The sequence below is a fragment of the Orcinus orca genome, chromosome 19, assembly GCF_937001465.1.
Source record: "Orcinus orca chromosome 19, mOrcOrc1.1, whole genome shotgun sequence".
Classification (NCBI taxonomy): domain Eukaryota; kingdom Metazoa; phylum Chordata; class Mammalia; order Artiodactyla; family Delphinidae; genus Orcinus; species Orcinus orca.
The window spans coordinates 11,346,419-11,364,115 of NC_064577.1; the positions used below are offsets into that span (position 1 = coordinate 11,346,419).

The 17,697-nt window shown below is 51.7% G+C and overlaps 2 protein-coding genes across 6 annotated transcripts in view; one reads left to right on the plus strand and one right to left on the minus strand.

The window, feature by feature from the left end:
* The window catches only part of PELP1 (proline, glutamate and leucine rich protein 1), a 45,935-nt gene that overhangs the window by 3,518 nt on the left and 24,720 nt on the right, over positions 1-17,697 (plus strand). The gene's annotated exons all lie outside the window — the stretch shown is intronic.
* Positions 5,156-13,772, minus strand: ARRB2 (arrestin beta 2). Of its 3 annotated transcripts, none has more exons than XM_049702074.1 (15): positions 13,562-13,772; positions 10,631-10,661; positions 9,940-10,000; positions 9,783-9,827; positions 9,356-9,552; positions 9,004-9,063; positions 8,567-8,634; positions 8,298-8,433; positions 7,908-7,992; positions 7,545-7,617; positions 7,113-7,250; positions 6,337-6,420; positions 6,172-6,251; positions 6,003-6,093; positions 5,156-5,709 (listed from the first exon to the last, which is right to left on the minus strand). In XM_049702074.1, the coding sequence occupies exons 1-15, from the start codon at positions 13,582-13,584 to the stop codon at positions 5,616-5,618; spliced, it is 1,266 nt and encodes a 421-aa protein (XP_049558031.1). In that variant the 5' UTR covers positions 13,585-13,772; the 3' UTR covers positions 5,156-5,615. The 3 variants fall into 3 exon arrangements, with proteins under 3 accessions (XP_049558031.1, XP_049558033.1, XP_049558032.1); XM_049702076.1 differs by having other exon boundaries at positions 9,356-9,510; positions 13,562-13,689; XM_049702075.1 differs by having other exon boundaries at positions 6,003-6,057; positions 13,562-13,689.

Genomic DNA, 17,697 nt, shown 5'->3' on the forward strand with positions numbered 1-17,697 from the left:
TTAGAGATGGAGGTAAATGCCAAAAGAAACATCATCGAACGGAGGTGAAAGTAATTGCCTCTGAGGGGAAGGAAATTGCAGGGGGAAGGAGTTTACTTTTTCTTGTAATAGCCCTTGTAGTCGTATCTGACTCCTTCAACTATGTGGATATACAACTTTGAAAATAAAAATTAAATAAACATGAAAAGCGAGAGAGGAGATAGACTTGACTGTGAAAGAGCCCTGAGTGTGGAGGAGTGTGTTTTCTTTGGTTTCCTGCCTTTATCCCTCCCTTTTTCCCTCCTTCCCTCCCTGCCTTCCTTCCTCTCTCCCTTTCTTCCTTTAACGGAAGAGACTTGCACGGGTCTATTTACCATGGAGGAAGAACCAGTAGAGAGAGGCAGAGTTTGAAGAGATGGGGGCGGTTTGATGAATCAAGGTCTCAGAGGAGGTGGGAGGGGGAGCGATCTGAGCACAGGTGGAGGGATTAGCTTCGACCTGGAGGCGGCACCTTAGCCTTGGTTGTGTAGGAGAAACGGTGTCGATGTCGATGTCGGTGCTTGCTTGTCGGTAGGAGGTGGGAATTAAAAATCATTCATCCCTCAGACACTAATCTCTGTGAAGAGCGGGAGAAGTCACTCTGAATGTGAGGAAGGTTTAGAAAATTAGTGAGTTGGATGGGAGCAGGAATAGGAGGTGACCAGGGACGTGGAGGGGGACAGGGGGTTATCAGGTGTTGAGGGCCCAGCTGAGGTTAAAGGCCATAGGTTTGTAGTGGCCCAAATCCGTACCCGGCGCCTAGCACGGTGCTGGCACCTAGGATGCGTTAAAAATATTTGTTGGATGAATGAGTAAATATGTGGTTGTGTGATTTTTCTCTGGCAGTGCCTCAGCAGCCCCTTGTTGGAGGGGACAAGGGCGGGGTGGTGGTTAGAGCCAAGAGTGGGGTTTGAGAGCAGGTTTTGTGAAAGGAGGAACAGTTGACGGTGCTGATGAGATAGTGGTTGATGTGATGATCCTGAAGTTTAGTCTGGAAAGAAAAGCAAGTGTTAAATTGCGAGAAAACAGAAGGGCCAAGAGCTTGGTGACAAAAAACCAAGAAGTCATTAAAAACAAAGTGATTATAATTGACTACATATTAAGTATAAAAATTATGAATTATTAAAAATACCAGAAGCAAAATACTTTGAAGCTAGAAGTGATGCTTGCACAACATTTTGCGTGAACTAAGTGCCACCGAATTTTACACTTTAAAATGGTTAACTTGGGACTTTCCTGGCGGCACAGTGCTTAAGAATCCGCCTGCCAGTGCAGGGGACACTGGTCTGGGAAGATCCCACGTGCCGTGGAGCAACTAAGCACGTGAGCCACAACTATGGAGCCTGTGCTCTAGAGCCCATAAACCACAACTACTGAGCCCACGTGCTGCAAGTACTGATCCCTTGTGCCACAACTACTGAAGCCCGTGCACCTAGAGCCTGTGTTCCGCAACAAGAGAAGCCGCCACGAGAAGCCCGCGCACCGCAACGAAGAGTAGCCCCCGCTCGCCGCCACTAGAGAAAGCCCACGCATAGCAACGAAGACCCAACGCGGCAAAAATAAATAAATAAAATAAATAAAATGGTTAACTTTATGTTATATGAATTTTACCTCAGTAAAAAGAAAAGAAAAAAAAAGCTAGGAACAAATTCAGAAGACAAAGCGGGACAAATATGAGCAAAATAAATGACAAAGGGTTAATTGCTTTACTATATAAAGAGTTCTTAGGGTACTTTTAGAAAAACAACATCAACCCAGTAAATCGGGTTCATCCTCACTCACGATCAAAGAGATGCAAATTAAAACTAGGGTGATACCATGTCATGTGCTTGATTGGCAGTAATGAAAAAGGCGCTCACCCTTTTTTTTCTCATTTTTTAAAAAAGTTTTTATTGAAGTGTAGTCGATTTATAATGTTGTGTTAGTTTTAGGTGTACAGCAAAGTGATTCAGTTATATGTATACTTTTATATATATATATATATATATATATATATATATACTTTTTACATATATACTTTTTTTTTTTTTGGCCACACTCTGTGGGATCTTAGTTCCCCAACCAGGGATCGAACCCGTGCCCCCTGCAGTGGAAGCGTGGAGTCTTAACCGCTGGACCACCAGGGAAGTCCCTGTATACTTTTATATTTATATGGTGGGTTGGCCAAAAAGGTCATCTGGGTTTTTCCGTAAGTTACATAAGATGTTCTGTAACATCTTGTGGAAAAACCCGAACGACCTCTGTAACATCTTACAGAAAAACCCAAACGACCTTTCTGGCCAGCCGGATACTTATATATATATATACTTTTTCAGATTCTTTTCCATTATAGGTTATTACAAGATGTTGAGTGTAGTTCCCTGTGCTACACAGTAGGTCCTGTTGGTTATCTATTTTATATACAGTAGTGATGCTTACCCTCTTTGACCCACCAATTCTACTTTTTTTTTTGACCACGTGGTGGTTTGTGGGATCTTAGTTCCCTGACCAGGGATTGAACCCAGGGCCTTGGCAGTGAAAACAGGGAGTCCTAACCACTGGACTGCCAGGGAATTCCTCCACCAATTCTACTTTTAAGAGTTTGTCCTACAGACGCACTTTGCATGTGCAAAAAGACATATCCTCAAGGATAATTATTGTAATACTGTTTGAATTAGCAAGAGTGGACATCCTTCATGTCCATCGATAGAAAATTGGTAAAAGTAAATGACATCTAGGCAATGGAAAGTTAGGCAACTCTTTTTAAAAAATATATTTATTTTATTTATTTATTTTTGGCTGCATTGAGTCTTCGTTGCTGCGTGCAGGCTTCCTCTAGTTGCGGCGAGCGGGGGCTACTCTTCATTGCGGTGTGCGGGCTTCTCATTGTGGTGGCTTCTCTTGTCGTGGAGCACAGGCTCTAGGCGCGCACAGGCTTCAGTAGTTGTGGCACGCGGGTCAGTAGTTGTGGTTCGCGAGCTCTAGAGCGCAGGCTCAGTAGTTGTGGTGCACGGGCTTAGCTGCTCCGCGGCATGTGGGATCTAACCGGACCAGGGCTCGAACCCGTGACTCCTGCATTGGCAGGTGGATTCTTAACCACTGCGCTACCAGGGAAGCCCCTAGGCAACTCTTTAAAAGAATGAGGTAGATCTATGTGGATTGCTAAAGGAATGTTCTCCTAGCTGCATTATTAAGGGAAAAAAAGCAAGGTGGAGAAGGGTGTGCAACTATCTGTATTTAAAATAAGGGGGAAATATGTTCATATGTATATGACTGTGTCTGAAGAATGTCTTTGGAAGAGTGATCAAGGAACTGCTAATAATGATCGCCTCTGGGAATGAGAAATGGGAGGCTGGGGATCAGGGGCATGAGGGAGCCTTCTGTTCACTCTTTACTGTTGAGATTTTTTTTTTTTTAAGCCATGTGCTTGTTTTACTTAAAAACATTAAAAACGTGAAAAGCTAAAAGAAAAAAGGCATTGTTTCTCAAAGCGTGTGCTAATTCACAATCCCGATTCATGGATTCTTCCTGGGATCGACTGAATCAGAATTGGGGAAGGTAGAAGCCTGGGACTGTGTGTTTATCGCGTACCCCAGAGGATTCTGATTCACCTGAAAAAGTTTGAGATCCACGGGCCAAGAGCTCAGAGGTCAAGGAGCAGGTTCGTGGTTGTCAGAGGGATGATGACGGTCCCTTCACATGAAGAAGACCAGGGCGTGCAGGGTAGGCTGCTGCTGTGGAGAGGTAAGCAAGGTCATTGGCATTTTGGCAGCACTTAAAGCCTGTGGGTAAATCATGATTTAATTAGATGTCATGAGCCGTAACATAGACTAAAGGCCTGTATGAGTGGCTCCATTTGCCTCACCAGCCTCATCTGGAACTACTTTGCCACTGGCTGTCTCTGTCCCAGTCCCTCTGGCCTCTTTCAGTCTCTGAAATGTGCTCTGTTCCCTTCTGCCTTCACACGTGGTGTTACTTTTTTTTTTTTTTTTTTTTTGCGGTACGCGGGCCTCTCACTGTTGTGGCCTCTCCCGTTGCGGAGCACAGGCTCCGGACGCGCAGCCTCAGCGGCCATGGCTCATGGGCCCAGCCGCTCCGCGGCATGTGGGATCTTCCCGGACCGGGGCACGAACTCGTGTCCCCTGCATCGGCAGGCGGACTCTCAACCACTGCGCCACCAGGGAAGCCCCGTGGTGTTACTTTTGCCTGGGATACTGGAACTCCTCCTCATCTTCCAGTACTCTGCTCAAAGGTCACTACCTCCAGTGAAATCTTCTTCCAGCCCTAGCCTAGATCAGAACTCCCTAGCTCCTGCATTTCTCCTTTGGAGCACAGATAGTGCAATGATTTAATGTTTGCTTCGGTCACTGCCAACCCTATACTATGCCTGGCACATAATAGGGGTTTAAAGCAAGATTGTTCATGGAATGAATGAATGAGCCTTAAGAGAAAAAGGAGAAACGTTGGGCTACAGGAATGGGAGTGGGTGGTGGGGTGAGGGATGTCAGTGGAGTACTGCTAACTCCCTCCGGCCTAGCCTGGGGCTTCGGCCAAGCCTCTGGGAGTCCCTGATGGATGTCAGAGGAGCAGCAGTAGGATGTAGCTTCTTGGACTTGTCCACAGCAGCATGACTCCCTTTGGCTGCCCAAAGCCTCGGTGTCTGTGTTACAGCGTAAGGACCAGGCTCCACAGAGATGTGTGTCGTGTGGCTTCTGCCTGCAGCCGTGGTGCCGCTGAGCCCCAGGAGCGGACAGCTTGAGCAACCATAAAGAGCAGTGGAAATGCACACACTTGGTCACGACAGGTCACCATGCAGTCGTGTGTGTCAGCTGCAACAGGGATTGGCCTGCCCTGCGCACCTCCCAAGAACATCTAGTCTGCAGGGAAGTGAGTTATTATTCCCTCTGTAAATGAGTGAGTTTACTTTGTGGCTTTACCAAACTGTACCTTTGAGTTGGGACTGACCAAATCAAGTTTCCATGTTTACCTTGGAGCCCAGGTACAGCTCAACCATTCAGTAAACGTTTACTGACAGCCTATGGGCCGGCCAGGTGCCACGTGGGTGCAGAGAAGAGACTGCGTCCTCACTCACAGCTAACAGTCATGGGTACGCACACTATGTGCTCCTTAAACGCTGCATAGAAAACACACAGGCTCGTGCCTATTAAAAGGTTTATTTTCTTCTTTATGCTCAGAAGCAAAGAACTGGCCTTGCCCCCCAAAGGGTCTCATCCTGAAGGAATGGGAGGCAGAGATAGTGACAGGAGGGGGTGTTGGTGTGAGGTTGAATGTGGGAGCTCTTCCCCCCGCCCTTTCCCTACTGTCCTCTTCAGTGTCCCCCTCCAAAACATTTAGGTACAAACCCAGCTTGCCACCCACTGGGGGGCTGGGGAAGCACAGCCGTAGTCAAAAAATTAATGCCCACGATCCACAAGAGATGGGTCCAGTGTGTATCTGGTGGGGGATAGGGGAGGGAGGGAGGGGAGGGGTTGGTTGAGGAAGCCGCTGGGTGGAGGGGAAAGGACGAGAGGCTGGGATCCCCCCCGGTGACAGTGGGGGTCTTGGTCCTGCCCCTACGTCTCCCAGCACCATCCACGCCCTACTTCCAGCCCCGTTTCCTAGCAGAACTGGTCGTCGTAGTCCTCGTCCTTCATCCCCTTCAGCCGAAGCCGGGCAAAGTCCTCAAACACGATGTCGTCATCTGTGGCATAGCTTGGTGGTGGAGAGGAGGGGTGAGGCGAGGGCTCCAGCCCTCCTTCTCCACCTCCCACACCCCTCCCGGAGACAGAGGTGCTGGGGCAGCCGCGGGGCTGGAGGTATTTGCAAGAAGGGACAGAGAAGGGGAGGTAATTGGCAGCTCACATGGCTAAGTCCTCTCGATTGGATGCTTCAACCATCCCTCCCCCAAGAGAAAAACAATGAGGGGCAGAGGGTAGGTTTGAACGTTACAGGAATCTCTATCCAAAGAGAGTCAAAGCTAGGAAGGTAGGGGGTGAGTCTCTTACTTGGTATCAAATTCAATGAGGTTGGTGTCCACAGGGGCATCTGTTTCAGGAGCAGCTGAGGGGAGGAGGAGAGTGGGGGGGTGGGGGGTTGCTGAAAGGACCGGCTTTTTCCTCCACTGGCCTTGCTTCAGGCCTTCCCTTGCGGGGCTTGGGTGGGTGGCAAGCTCACCTGACTGGGGTCTGGGGAGGGTGATGTGGTCATGGGGTTTGGGGTGCATAAGAACAAAAGGCAGTTCCACGGAGACATCCCTGGGGAGAGAGAGAGGCACGGTGATGAGATGACACTGCAGCGCCAGAGGAAAGCCCTGCGCCACCGCCCCACCCCAGCACTCACCCGCCTCGAGACACCACCAGCTTCACCTTGACCCTGTAGGACACCAGGATTCCCAGCACCTCCTTGTTGGCACCCTCCTTAACGCTGCAAGTGGGAGGAGGAGTTGGTCCAGAGCCCATTGCCCTGCGCCCTAGGCTGGTCTTGTGTAAGGTACCCGGCTGCGTCCTTCCTCTCATCTTCTCAGTTCTCTCCAGTAAAAGCCCAAGTCCTTGTGACCCAGCAGCCCTGCACTGTCTTGCTCTCCATGAGCCCTCTGACCTCACTTCCTGCTCCCACGCTGGCCTCAAGGCCTGCTGTGTGTGGTCGTGTACAGAGGCGCCAGTGTGGGTGAAATCCAGCCCACCCTTGGCGGAGCCGTTCCGAGAGGCACGGGGCCCGCAGAGGCCAGCAGTGGCTCTGTGGCCCCTCCTGCCGCCTCAGACACACGGGGCCGTCTGCCTCCGCGTCTTTGTGCCTGTAGTACCCTCTTCCCCTGTGCATCCACAGTACCCACTTCCTTTATATCTTCCCTCAGAATTCACCTCTGGATTACGCGCCCCCCCGCCCCCGCCGCGGCTTTATATCTCCTCTCTCTGCCTTGCTTTTTCTCCTCAGCACCTATGACTGAACATGCCTTATATTTTGCCATTTATCTGATCTGTCTGGCCTCCGTCTCCGAGAATGTAAGAGATGTTTTGGGTCTGTTCTGTTCACCGATAGAGCCTGGCACACACCTGGCGTGGAACGAGTGTCTGTCTCCTGTGCTGCAGGACTCCCCTCCCCCAGCCCCCCCTCACATGGTGCTGGATGCCAGGTTGGTGTCCTCGTGCTTGAGCTTCCCGTCCAGGGCGAGACCGCGCTTCTCCCGGTTGTTGCTGAGCAGGGGGGTTATGGTGTACACCTTACAGAACGTGGAACTGGGCGACACCTGGTCACTGGGGGATGGGGACAAGAGAGCGAGACTCTGGGGGCGCAGATGGGGTCAGGGGGCAGCTCCCACCCCCAGCAGCTTCTCCCCGGTCACTAGCCCCTGCCCTCTTTGGGCACAGGTCACAGGGAGGAGGTTTTGGCTCGACCTGCTCAATAAAATGAGCAGCTCAGAGCCACTCAGCTGGAGGGAATGCCCTTGTAAGTGGAGACAGTTCGGGAAGAATTGCCCCCCAACCTCGCGTTCCCTGGGCCTGCTCTTGCCCCCTGAGGTTGGGACCCAGGGCTGTTGTGCTACTCACTCTTGTTCGATCTGAGCCACAGGACACTTGTACTGGGCGGTGCTGAAGAGGCAGATGTCGGCGTACTGTCTCACTGTGGGGTGGGGTAGGGCCAAGCAGCTCCGCATGGAGTGCCGGCAGCCCCCCCCCCCCCCCCCCCCCCGCCAACTCCAGCCCCAGGCAAGGGCCCCGGCCCCTCTGATGACCCGCACCCTCCCCCTAGCAGTAAACCCCACCCCCATCTCATCCTGGGACAGACAGCCTGAGTCCTTTGAGCCCCTCGGGTCTCCCCACTGGGCTATGTCCTGGGGCTGCGCTGATGCCTGAGGCCACATTTGCAGCAACTCCCTCCCCTAAGACACTTTTCCAACCCCCATGTCCTACCAGAGACTTTGATCTTCTTGACAGTCTTGGTGGAGTTGTTGGTGACGTGGACATTGACATTGAGGGGCTCCCCATGGTAGTACAGCTTTTGAGTAGGGGGGTCAGGTTAATCGGATCTTTTTTCACTGGTCCCATTATTAGTGTGCCCCCTGACACACACACACACACACACACACACACACACACACACACACACACACACACACACACACACACACACACACACACACACACACACACACACACACACACACACACACACGTTGCTAGGCCTCCTCCCTCTAAACCCAAGCCCACCCCCAGCTAAGGTGGCCTCCTTTAAAAACACCATCCTGACATGTGGCTTCACCCCTCCCCCCCGGGTCTGCAGCAGCTGGGTCCCCACCCCACCTCCTTGTCCAGGGAAGCCTCAAGGTGGAGGGACCGGTCAGACATGAGGAAGTGGCGTGTGGTTTCAGCCGAAGGCTGGGGGCCGGGTTTCTCTGGGGCAAACTGCACCTTTCGGATCACCAGACGCACGGAGTTCCTGGGGGCAGAGATGAGGGGTGAGAGGGTCAGTCCTCAGATGCCCAGACACTGGCTCCCGCCTCCCACAGGGGCCTGGGGCTCCTGGGACCCAGAGGGAATGGTCAGACCTGAGGGGAGGTTGCTTCTCTCACCTTTTGTGGCTTTTCTCTTCTAGTGATTTGGCACAGAAGGCTCGAATCTCAAAGTCTACCCCACAGGCCTTGGGAGGGGGAGAAAAGGTCACATTTTACACAAGGCCTCTGCCACTGCCGCCACTCACTTCCTTCCCACTTCCCTGTCTTGGCCATGGACTCTTGCCCCATCATGGTCTGAGGAGCGTAGGGCCTGGGTCTTCCGCCTCTGCCTCCCCGAGGCCCGGCCCGGTAGAGGCTCGGTCCTCGCTGCACAAGATGAGCCCCTCTACTCAGGGCCGTGCAGGTCAAGAGCAGGAGGTGTCGCAACTGAACAGTGACCATTCCATACACCCACTGCCATCGGGGACATTTCCCTATCCTTAGTCCCACCCTGACGCCTCCTCCCACCCCCTGGTGTGTCCCCTGGCTCTTGCTGGACCCTGTTCCTCCCATACCTTCCCTGTGTCCTCTGGGCCTGGCTGCAGGGTGACGGAGCAGGGCAGGTTCTGGGGTATCTGTGGCAGAAGAAAAGAGTTCAGTTCTTCCAGAAAGCCCCAGAATCTTCCTCCCAATCTCAACTTAAGAGGTTGGAGGACTCCTGGAGAAGAGAAAGGAAAAAGGAAGGGGCCCCGGGGGGAGGCAAAGAGGCAAGGGCTTCCTGAGTGCAGGGTGACCCTGAAGCAGGGGTTCTAGGGTCCCTCCTCACTGTTTCTCCCAGACGTGCCCTTAACAGGTGCCTCACCCCCCCACCCCACCCCCAACACAGTCCCAGACGCCTTGCTCTGCAGAGGGTGGGGGTGTCCTCACTGTGAAAAAAAAGGGGTGGGCATGCTTGCCCAGCTTCCTCAGCAGCCGGTCCTGCAGGCGGGTGGGGGGCCGGGGCGGGTTGGGCGTTGGGGGGAAGGCTTGGTAGTTGGCGATGAACAGGTCCTTGCGGAAGGACAGGCCCAGCACATCCAGGTCTTCGCGGCCATAGCGGAAGGCACAGGTGAGGGTCACAAACACTGGCAAAGGTGGGCAAGGTAGGGTGGTCAGGAGCCCCCCTCCCACAGTCCCCTCACCTCCTAGCAGCAGCTGCTCCTTCCTCAGCAGCATAAAACCTGCCTGAATCCTACTCCTGGCTTCCGCCTCGGCCCTCCGTCTCCCCAGGGCCCCTCTCAATGCCAGCCCATTTCATTTCCCCACCTCCCTCTTTCCCTCCCTCCCCTGGGGCCCCTGGACTCAGGGCCAGTACCTTTGCGGTCCTTCAAATAGTCAGGGTCCACTAGCACCACGCCATCTGGGAAGGGGACACATGAGTTCAGTTCCTGTCAGGGCCTGTTCTCCATTCCTGGGCCCAGGAACTTCCTCCCCTCTTGGGGCACACGATGCCACTTTCTGGGCACACTTACCTACAGGATCCACTTTGTCCAGGTGATCTACAAAGTCCCGCTTGCCCAGGTACACGGTGAGCTGAGGATGCAGAGGGGTCACAGGGAAGACTGGGTAGGCGGGTGGCAGGGCTTCAGAGCCCTCAGAAGTGGCTGCCCTGACCCTGGTCTTCCCAGCCTGGGGTATCTGAAGGAGTTTCTCCTGGTTTCCTCCCAGTGGGGTTGGAAGAGGAGAGTGGTGGGCTTTGCCGGACTAGCCAATCTTGAGGCTTTTTAACTGCTCCCCAATATCTTTTCGCACTTCTGAACGCACACTGTGTGTGCGTGGGTCCAGGAGGACCTGGCGCTAGGCAGGCAGTTAGAGAGCCTCACTGCATGTCCTCAAGGACTTCTGGGATAAACAGGCATAGCTTGGGGGGATGTTATCTGTTCCCAGCCCCAGGCACCCGTGGGTTGGCTCCTAAGAGGGCTCCAGGCGTGAGCTTCTGGCCCCTCCCCCTTGGCCTCACTTAGGGACCCAAACTGAACTGAGCCTGTCCCCACCCAGCCCTGTTGCTGGCTCAGGCCTTTGCGGCAAGGGGCTTCAGGAGGGAAGGAAGTTGGCTCTTAGCTGTCACAGGAAGTGGGGAGCTTGGGGTTGGGGACTGTCTAGGGCAGGCTGGGCCTTGTGAGGGCCCAGGGAGGGTTGGGAGAAGCACTGTGGGAGACTCACCTTGCAGTTGGGACTCGACTTCTTGAAGACCCTGACAAAACAGAAAGGGAAACCCCACTGCCTCCCTCAGACTCAGCAGGGACCCCGGTGCCAAGACCTTGTCCCTCCCAGCCTGAGAAGCAGAGGTCACCCGAGATTCCTGCCTGGAGGCTTTGGGGCCTTACCTAGCCCTACCTGTTCCCACTTCTTCCCAGAAGGAAAGGTAACCAGAGGTCCTTAATACTCCCAGCATGGCAGCCCCTCAAAGCTGGTTGCCATGTCAATGCCCCCCCACCCCCCGTAGTTCCCCTCCTCCCATGGCAGTGGCCACTGGTAGCCAGAGGAACCACTCAGGCTCTTCCCAGAGGACCTCCCCCAGGGGAACCTGAATGGACAGGTTGCAGTAGTGTCTGTGTAAGGCCTAACTCTCTTTCCATCTCTGGTCTCCACCTCCCACAAGAGCTGGAGTACTTGAAAGAGCGATGGCTCTAAAATGGTTTCTATTATGGGCAGTACCTAAGTGTGACCCTACTCTCCATTAACCTCCAACTGTCCCCATCTCTGATCTCAGCAGCTTAAAAGCTTATTTGTCTTTCAAGGCCCAGCTCAGATATCACCTCCTTTAGAAAGCAGATCCAGCCCAGACTCTGGTCACTCCCTTTTTTGGGATTCCTGTCACATGTTGTTTATGCTTTACCTATGGTGTGATAGCGTGCAAGGGCAGTTAGCTGTGTATCATCTATCTCACCAGATGGACTGTGAACAGCAGAGGCCTTATTAATTTGGGTGTCCCCAGCACAGCACCAGCCATGAGGCAAACATGAGGATGCTGGCTAACATTTATTGGATGAATAGTCTATGCTCAGCACTGTTGCAAGTATTTCATGTGTGTTATCTCATTTAACACTCTTAGCAACCCAATGATGGGAGATCCTAATGTTCCTATTTTACAGGTGAGGAGACTGAGGCACAGAAGAGGTCAAACATTTTACCTAAGGTCACAGAGAGTAAATGGTGGAATTTGGGTGCAAACAGGTATTCTGGCTCTTCATCACTAAACTATTGTACTATCCTGCCTCTGTTATTGGCATTAGGTTTGTTGGAGTGAAGGAGATTCACTTTCCAGTTGCTGAAACAATCAAAGCCTGGACTCCACCCATTGCTGGGAGGGTAGGGAGGTGTCTGGCAACCCCTGTGTCCTGGCCACAGTGGGCCTATTCTTTGCTGCACCATCTTACTCCTCCCAATCCACTCTGCCTCTGTAGTGATATCTGTGAAGGGTCCCCAGGTAGCAGAAATTGAAATCCTGCCAAGTGGCCCATCCCTCCTCTAACTCCACCACCCCAGTTTTTGCTGTAACAACTTCACATGCCCCTTCTTCCCAGAAGGCCAAGCTATCCAAAGACTATAAGGCATAGGGTATGGAGGCCCCCAGGTATCCCCATCTAATAAAGAAGAGCAAACATTGGTAAGGTGGCAGCTAGGATAAGCACCCTATCTCCTGTCCCCACTTGGGGGCTGACTGCTGTGGCATCCTCCAGCTCTCCCTCCCCTTTGCTTCTGGTTTTCCTCTTTGTCCTAGTGTTTCTTCCTATTAGGAGTACTGGCAGAGGGTTGGGACAGCCACAATCCGTTGGACAACTGGAGTGTGGCTCTGGGGTAATTGCCCTGAAGTAGCTGCAGGTCACCTGCCCTTTAGAATTCTAACCCAGCCAGCCTCCTGCGGGCTAGGGAGGAGCAGTGTGTATACTGAGGTTGGCATGACCAGAGAGGTACCCAGTGAGGGGGCAGGGGGCAGCAGAAGCAGATGCCCCTTCACACTTCCTGCTATTCTCTCCATTTCCTGTGGCCCAGAATTTGATGGGGGTGGGAGGAATTGTGCCAAGTCAGCAGTCCCCCTTTGGTCCATCCGTCCCCCTCCCTGAACCACATAACGGAAATCTGGGGCCTCCCTCAAGTCAGCAACTTCCCCTTTCTCTGTGTTTAACCCCTAATCCAGGACACCAATCCTCCCTCCGATCATCTCTCCAATATCAGTTGACTTGGTGCTCAGAAACCTATGTTTTCCTACTCTACGGGTGGGGAGTGGTAGGGCTGGTAAAAATTTTTTTGCAGAACAAGTGACAGACCAGAACCAGGCCCCCATTCCTGATCCTCTCCGGAGAGAAGCAAATAGCCCCACTCTTTTTCCTCTTTTGCTCCTGCTCTCCAGGGATTCAGGCGTTCACCCACTGCACCCTTGGGGGTGTTGGGTCACAACAGGAAGTGGATTTTGCTAGAGACCAAAAAAGAGAACTCGGGGTGTCAGTGTAAGGAAGGAGCCTCGATTGCACAGAAAACATCCGGGGAGTGGATGGCGTGCCCAGGGCAGACACAGCTTCCCCTCACCCCCGGGAAGAGGGGTAAGGCCCAGAATCGGGGAGGGTCGCCAAGCACTCTGCTCCACCAAGATGAAGCTGTGGCTCCTAGCAACCCGGGGGAAGGCAGAAGTTTGGAAGCGGAGCCACCCGGCCTTGGGACAGGTTGGGGCAGCCCGACTGCCTGTGGGTTACTGGACAGGAGGCGTTCCAGTGGCTCGGAACGAGTCTAGGGGGGGGATCCCCTCCTGGCATCCAGCCTGCCCATACCCGTCCCCTCGGGGCCGGCCACCTGCTCCGCCCTCCTCCGCCCCTGCATCGCAGCCTGTACTGGAGTCGTCCGGCCCCCACATCTCTGCGAGAACCCAGATGCAGGTTTCCTGATCCCCTTCAGCCCTCGCTTTCTGCATGGGCTGTGGCATGCGTTCCCCTCATCATCCCCGAGGACCTAGGCGTGCGGCCCCGGATGGCTGTCCCCTAGGGACCCAGGAGTCCGACCCCCGGATTCTCTCCCCCGGGTTCCTGTCTGGGGACCGTCCCGGCACCCGCCCCGAGCCGCCGCCCACGTCCCGCTGCGGGGCCCCACCTCTCTTACCTGGTCCCGGGTTTCTCCCCCATGGTGCGCGCGCCCGCCGCCCGCCCGGTTCGCGGCTAGCTCGCAGCCTCCTAGCCCGCTGCCAGGTCCCTGCTCCTCCCCGCGCCACTGCGCACGCGCGCCCCCGCTCTTTCTCCACTCCCCCCTCCCCTCCCTTCCCCCCCCGCCTCGGATCCTGGGGAACCGGGGCCAGATGCGTCAGCCCGGATCGCGCGCGCCACGGCGCTGCCCGCCCTCTCTTCACAGACACGCGCGGTGATTGGCTCCACCCGCTCCCCTCAGCACTCCAGCCCCACCCTTCCCGAAGCATCCCTCGCTGGCGCGCGCTGTCCCTACACCCTGCTCTTCCCGCCCATCTCTCCGCCCCTCCGCACCCGCTTAGGAACTGATTTGGCCTCCTCAAACGAAGGCGCCCGCCTTCCAAGAGATTAAAGCCCTCTGATTGGTTCCCTGCATCCAGGACCCTGCAGGGGTCCCCTCCCCTTTGTTTGCTTTCTCAGTGGCGGTGGAGGCGAAGGCGGTGGTGGGGGCGGTGCAGGAGCTCAAGCACAGTCTAGGAAGGAGGATGAGGAGAGGCACACGTGGGTGAACGGTTCCAGTTGCGTGATGCTCGCCTATTGCGCGCCTCTCACCCGTTCACCCCAGAGCTTGTAGCCGTCTTTGGCCCGCCCTCCCGCTTCTTTATTGTGGTGTGTCAGCTCCCCCTGGTGTCTGTCTTTGATCTTTGCAGGGTTACTTTTCCTCATTTCTCTTAACCACCCTTCTCCATCCGTTCATCAAAGCTAACATCCATTCATGCACGCCTGCATCCATCCATGCCTATTTTGTGCTAATCACTATGCTAGGAGATGGGGACCCAGACATGAATTTACATGGCCCCTGCCTTCCTCGTATGGTTGAGGAGACATATAAAGAGGTATTATGATTCTAGGAATGCTATAATAGAGGTATGACTCAGAAGACAAAGTGACTCCCAGCGCTTGACTGGGGGAGGGATGGAGGCAGTGCAGGCTGTCCAGAGGAGGGGACATTTGAGGACAATCTTTCTGAAGGGTGGGCAGAAGTTGAGAAAGGGTTTTCCAAAGAGAGAGAAAGGCAAGGGGCACATCCTGTTCTGAGGTGTCTGTGGGGTTAGAGGGCAGGAGAGATAAGGCTGAGGAGGATGGCTGGAACAGGAGTGTGAAGGATATTGTATAGCAGGTAAAGGAGTGAGACAGGGGCCTCTCGTGGAGGAGGACACATGGATCCAGTAGTGGTTTTTTTAAGCTAAGGGGTGGCTTAAAATCTTCCTAAAGGATGAGATTTCTCCTTTAGGAAGATAATTCTGGGCAGTGTGGAGGGTGGAGGGAGTGGGGCACGGCTGTTGTAGATGAAAACTAGTCAAGGAGAGATGATGAACAATAGAGTGGAAGGGAGAAAGGGGCCCAGGCTGAAGAGTCATTTTTAGGGCAAAATTGAGCGGACTGGGGGAGGATGATGGATGATGGACATTCCTAGACTTAAGGAGCTAACGTATTCTCTTTCTTCCATCTCTTTCCCCATACTCCCCTGTCTCCCCCAAATGAACTAACTTCACCCTTCTCCCTCCACTTTTCTGTGCAACAAAAAGTAATGTGCACAACAAGTTTGTGAAATCATCTTTAAGGTTCAAATACAGGCTTACTAACCAGCTGCTACTTCCCCACCCCCAGTTCTCCCACCACCTTCTAAGCTCACTCTTCACACCTTTCGAGCTTTAGCTCATGCATTTCTTTTAAACTCATTAATCACTTTTGTCAAAGGGTCATGACCAGAAGGTAATGAGATCTATATTGCTACATATCTAAAGTGATTTTGGAGCTGAAAGGTAGTGGTCTGCATGGCATTAAAGCTACTGTATTAAAAAAAATACTAATATAAAGACAACTTTAGAATATAAAGAAGGCTGGAAAGAATGAAAGAGATACACCATATAATCATAGTGGGAAAAACCATCATTACAAAGACATCATTTCTCATATTGCCTATAAATTTAATGCTGTATCAAAATAATAATGAGACTTTATTGGGGGGGGAACCGGATTCTAAACATTATCAAAAGAATCAACTTTCACATATAGTCAGGAAAATTCTGAAAAATTGGAGTGAAGCAGGCATTTGTCTTACCAGATAATTTGTTATGTTATGATAATTAAAATAGTGTTATTGGTGCAATCATACTAAACGTGGCGATGAAACAGAATAGAGTGTCCAGATACACACCCACATGGAGAAATAATGGCAGATTCACTAGATAGGGTTGGGACAATTGGCTATCCATTTGGGAAAAAAAGTTGTATCTCTCACACCTTAAACAAAATGAATTCTAAATGGTTTAAAATCTAAATGCACAGAATAAAACTATACAAGTATTAGGAGAAAATACATGAGAATATTTTTATAACCTTGGAGGTTAGGGAAAGCCTCACAAGATATCAGACCCCAGGGCTTGAAATAATAACAGCTTACACTTTATGTACAGTATCTACCATGTGCCAAACATTGTTCCAAGCATTTTACAAATATCAACTCATTTAATCCTCACAAGCCTATGAGTGAATGTTCTACAATATCCCCACTTCATAGATAAAGAAGGGGAGGCACAGTTAAGTAACTTGCAGACTCACACAACTTGCAAGAAGCAAAGCTGGTGTTTAAACCCTGCAGTCTAGCTCCAGAGTCTGTGCCCTTAACCACAGCACCTTACTTGAAAAAGGCTAAGAAATTTAAAAATAACAAAATAAAAAGGCAAATTGGAAAAAATCCCTTGCAACCTTGCAACACAGATAACAGTCAAGAATACATTCCCGCATCTACAAAGAGTCCCTACAAATTAATAAGATAAACAACCCAATAGAAAAAGGGGTAAAAGTTATGGGAAAATAATTAATAAAGAAGGAACACAAATGTCTACTAAACATATGAAGTTACTCCATTTTGCTAATGAAACAAAAGAAATTGAAAGAAGGAGATATTCTTCATTATTCAGTTGACAAAATTAAAAAATAAACCTAGTTTTGGGATGATGTATAAACTAGAGAAGGAACACAAATGTCTACTAAACATATGAAGTTACTCCATTTCGTTAATGAAAACAAATTGAAAGAAGGAGATATTCTTCTTCATTATTCAGTTGACAAAATTAAGAAATAAACCTAGTTTTGGGATGATGTATAAACTAGAGAACACTGTTCTACATGGTTGGCAGGGGTGTTAATCGATGCAAACTTTCTAGAGGGCATTTTGCTTAGTTCTTGTCAAAATTAAAAAAGGCATTTTCTTACATCCAAAACTCATTCATTTATTCACTCAACAAATACTTATTGAACAGTTTTTATGTGCCAGGTACTACTGTTCCAGGGGATGAGGATAAAATAGTGAAGATGACAAGACCCTTCTCATGGGGTCTGTATTTTAGACAGAAGAAACAGTCAGTGAGGACTTCCCTGGAGGTGCAGTGGTTAAGAATCCGCCTGCCAATGCAGGGGACATGGGTTCGAGCCCTGGTCCGGGAAGATCCCACATGCCATGGAGCAACTAGGCCCGTGCGCCACAACTACTGAGCCTGCGCTCTAGAGCCCGCGAGCAAAAACTACTGAAGCCTGTGTGCCTAGAGCCCATGCTCTGCAACAAGAGAAGCCACCGCAGTGAGAAGCACACGCACCGCAACGAAGAGTAGGCCCCGCTCACCGCAATTAGAGAAAGCCCACGCGCAGCAATGAAGACCCAACGCAGCCAAAAAAACACAACAGTCAGTGAATAAGTAAGAAAATAAATTTTGGATAGTGCGATGAGCTGTAAAAAAAATTAAATAGGGTAATGTGATTGAGGGTGATGGGGGTGAGAGTGGGAACTTCTTAAAAAGGAGCCCTTTCTGAGGATGGCCAGATGGCGTCAGTCATACAAGGAACGTTTCTCCAGGCAGAAGCAGCAGCATGTGCCAAGGCACTGAGGTGGGAATGGGCTTGCCAGAGGACAGAAAGTAGGCTAGTGTGGCTCAAGGATGGGGAAAGAGAGGGAGAGTGACTTATGTGGTATGTGTTGAGGTCACAGGTGGGTATGGGTCAGATCGTGGGGATTCTAGTAGGCCAAGGTGAAAAGATGGGATTTCATTCACA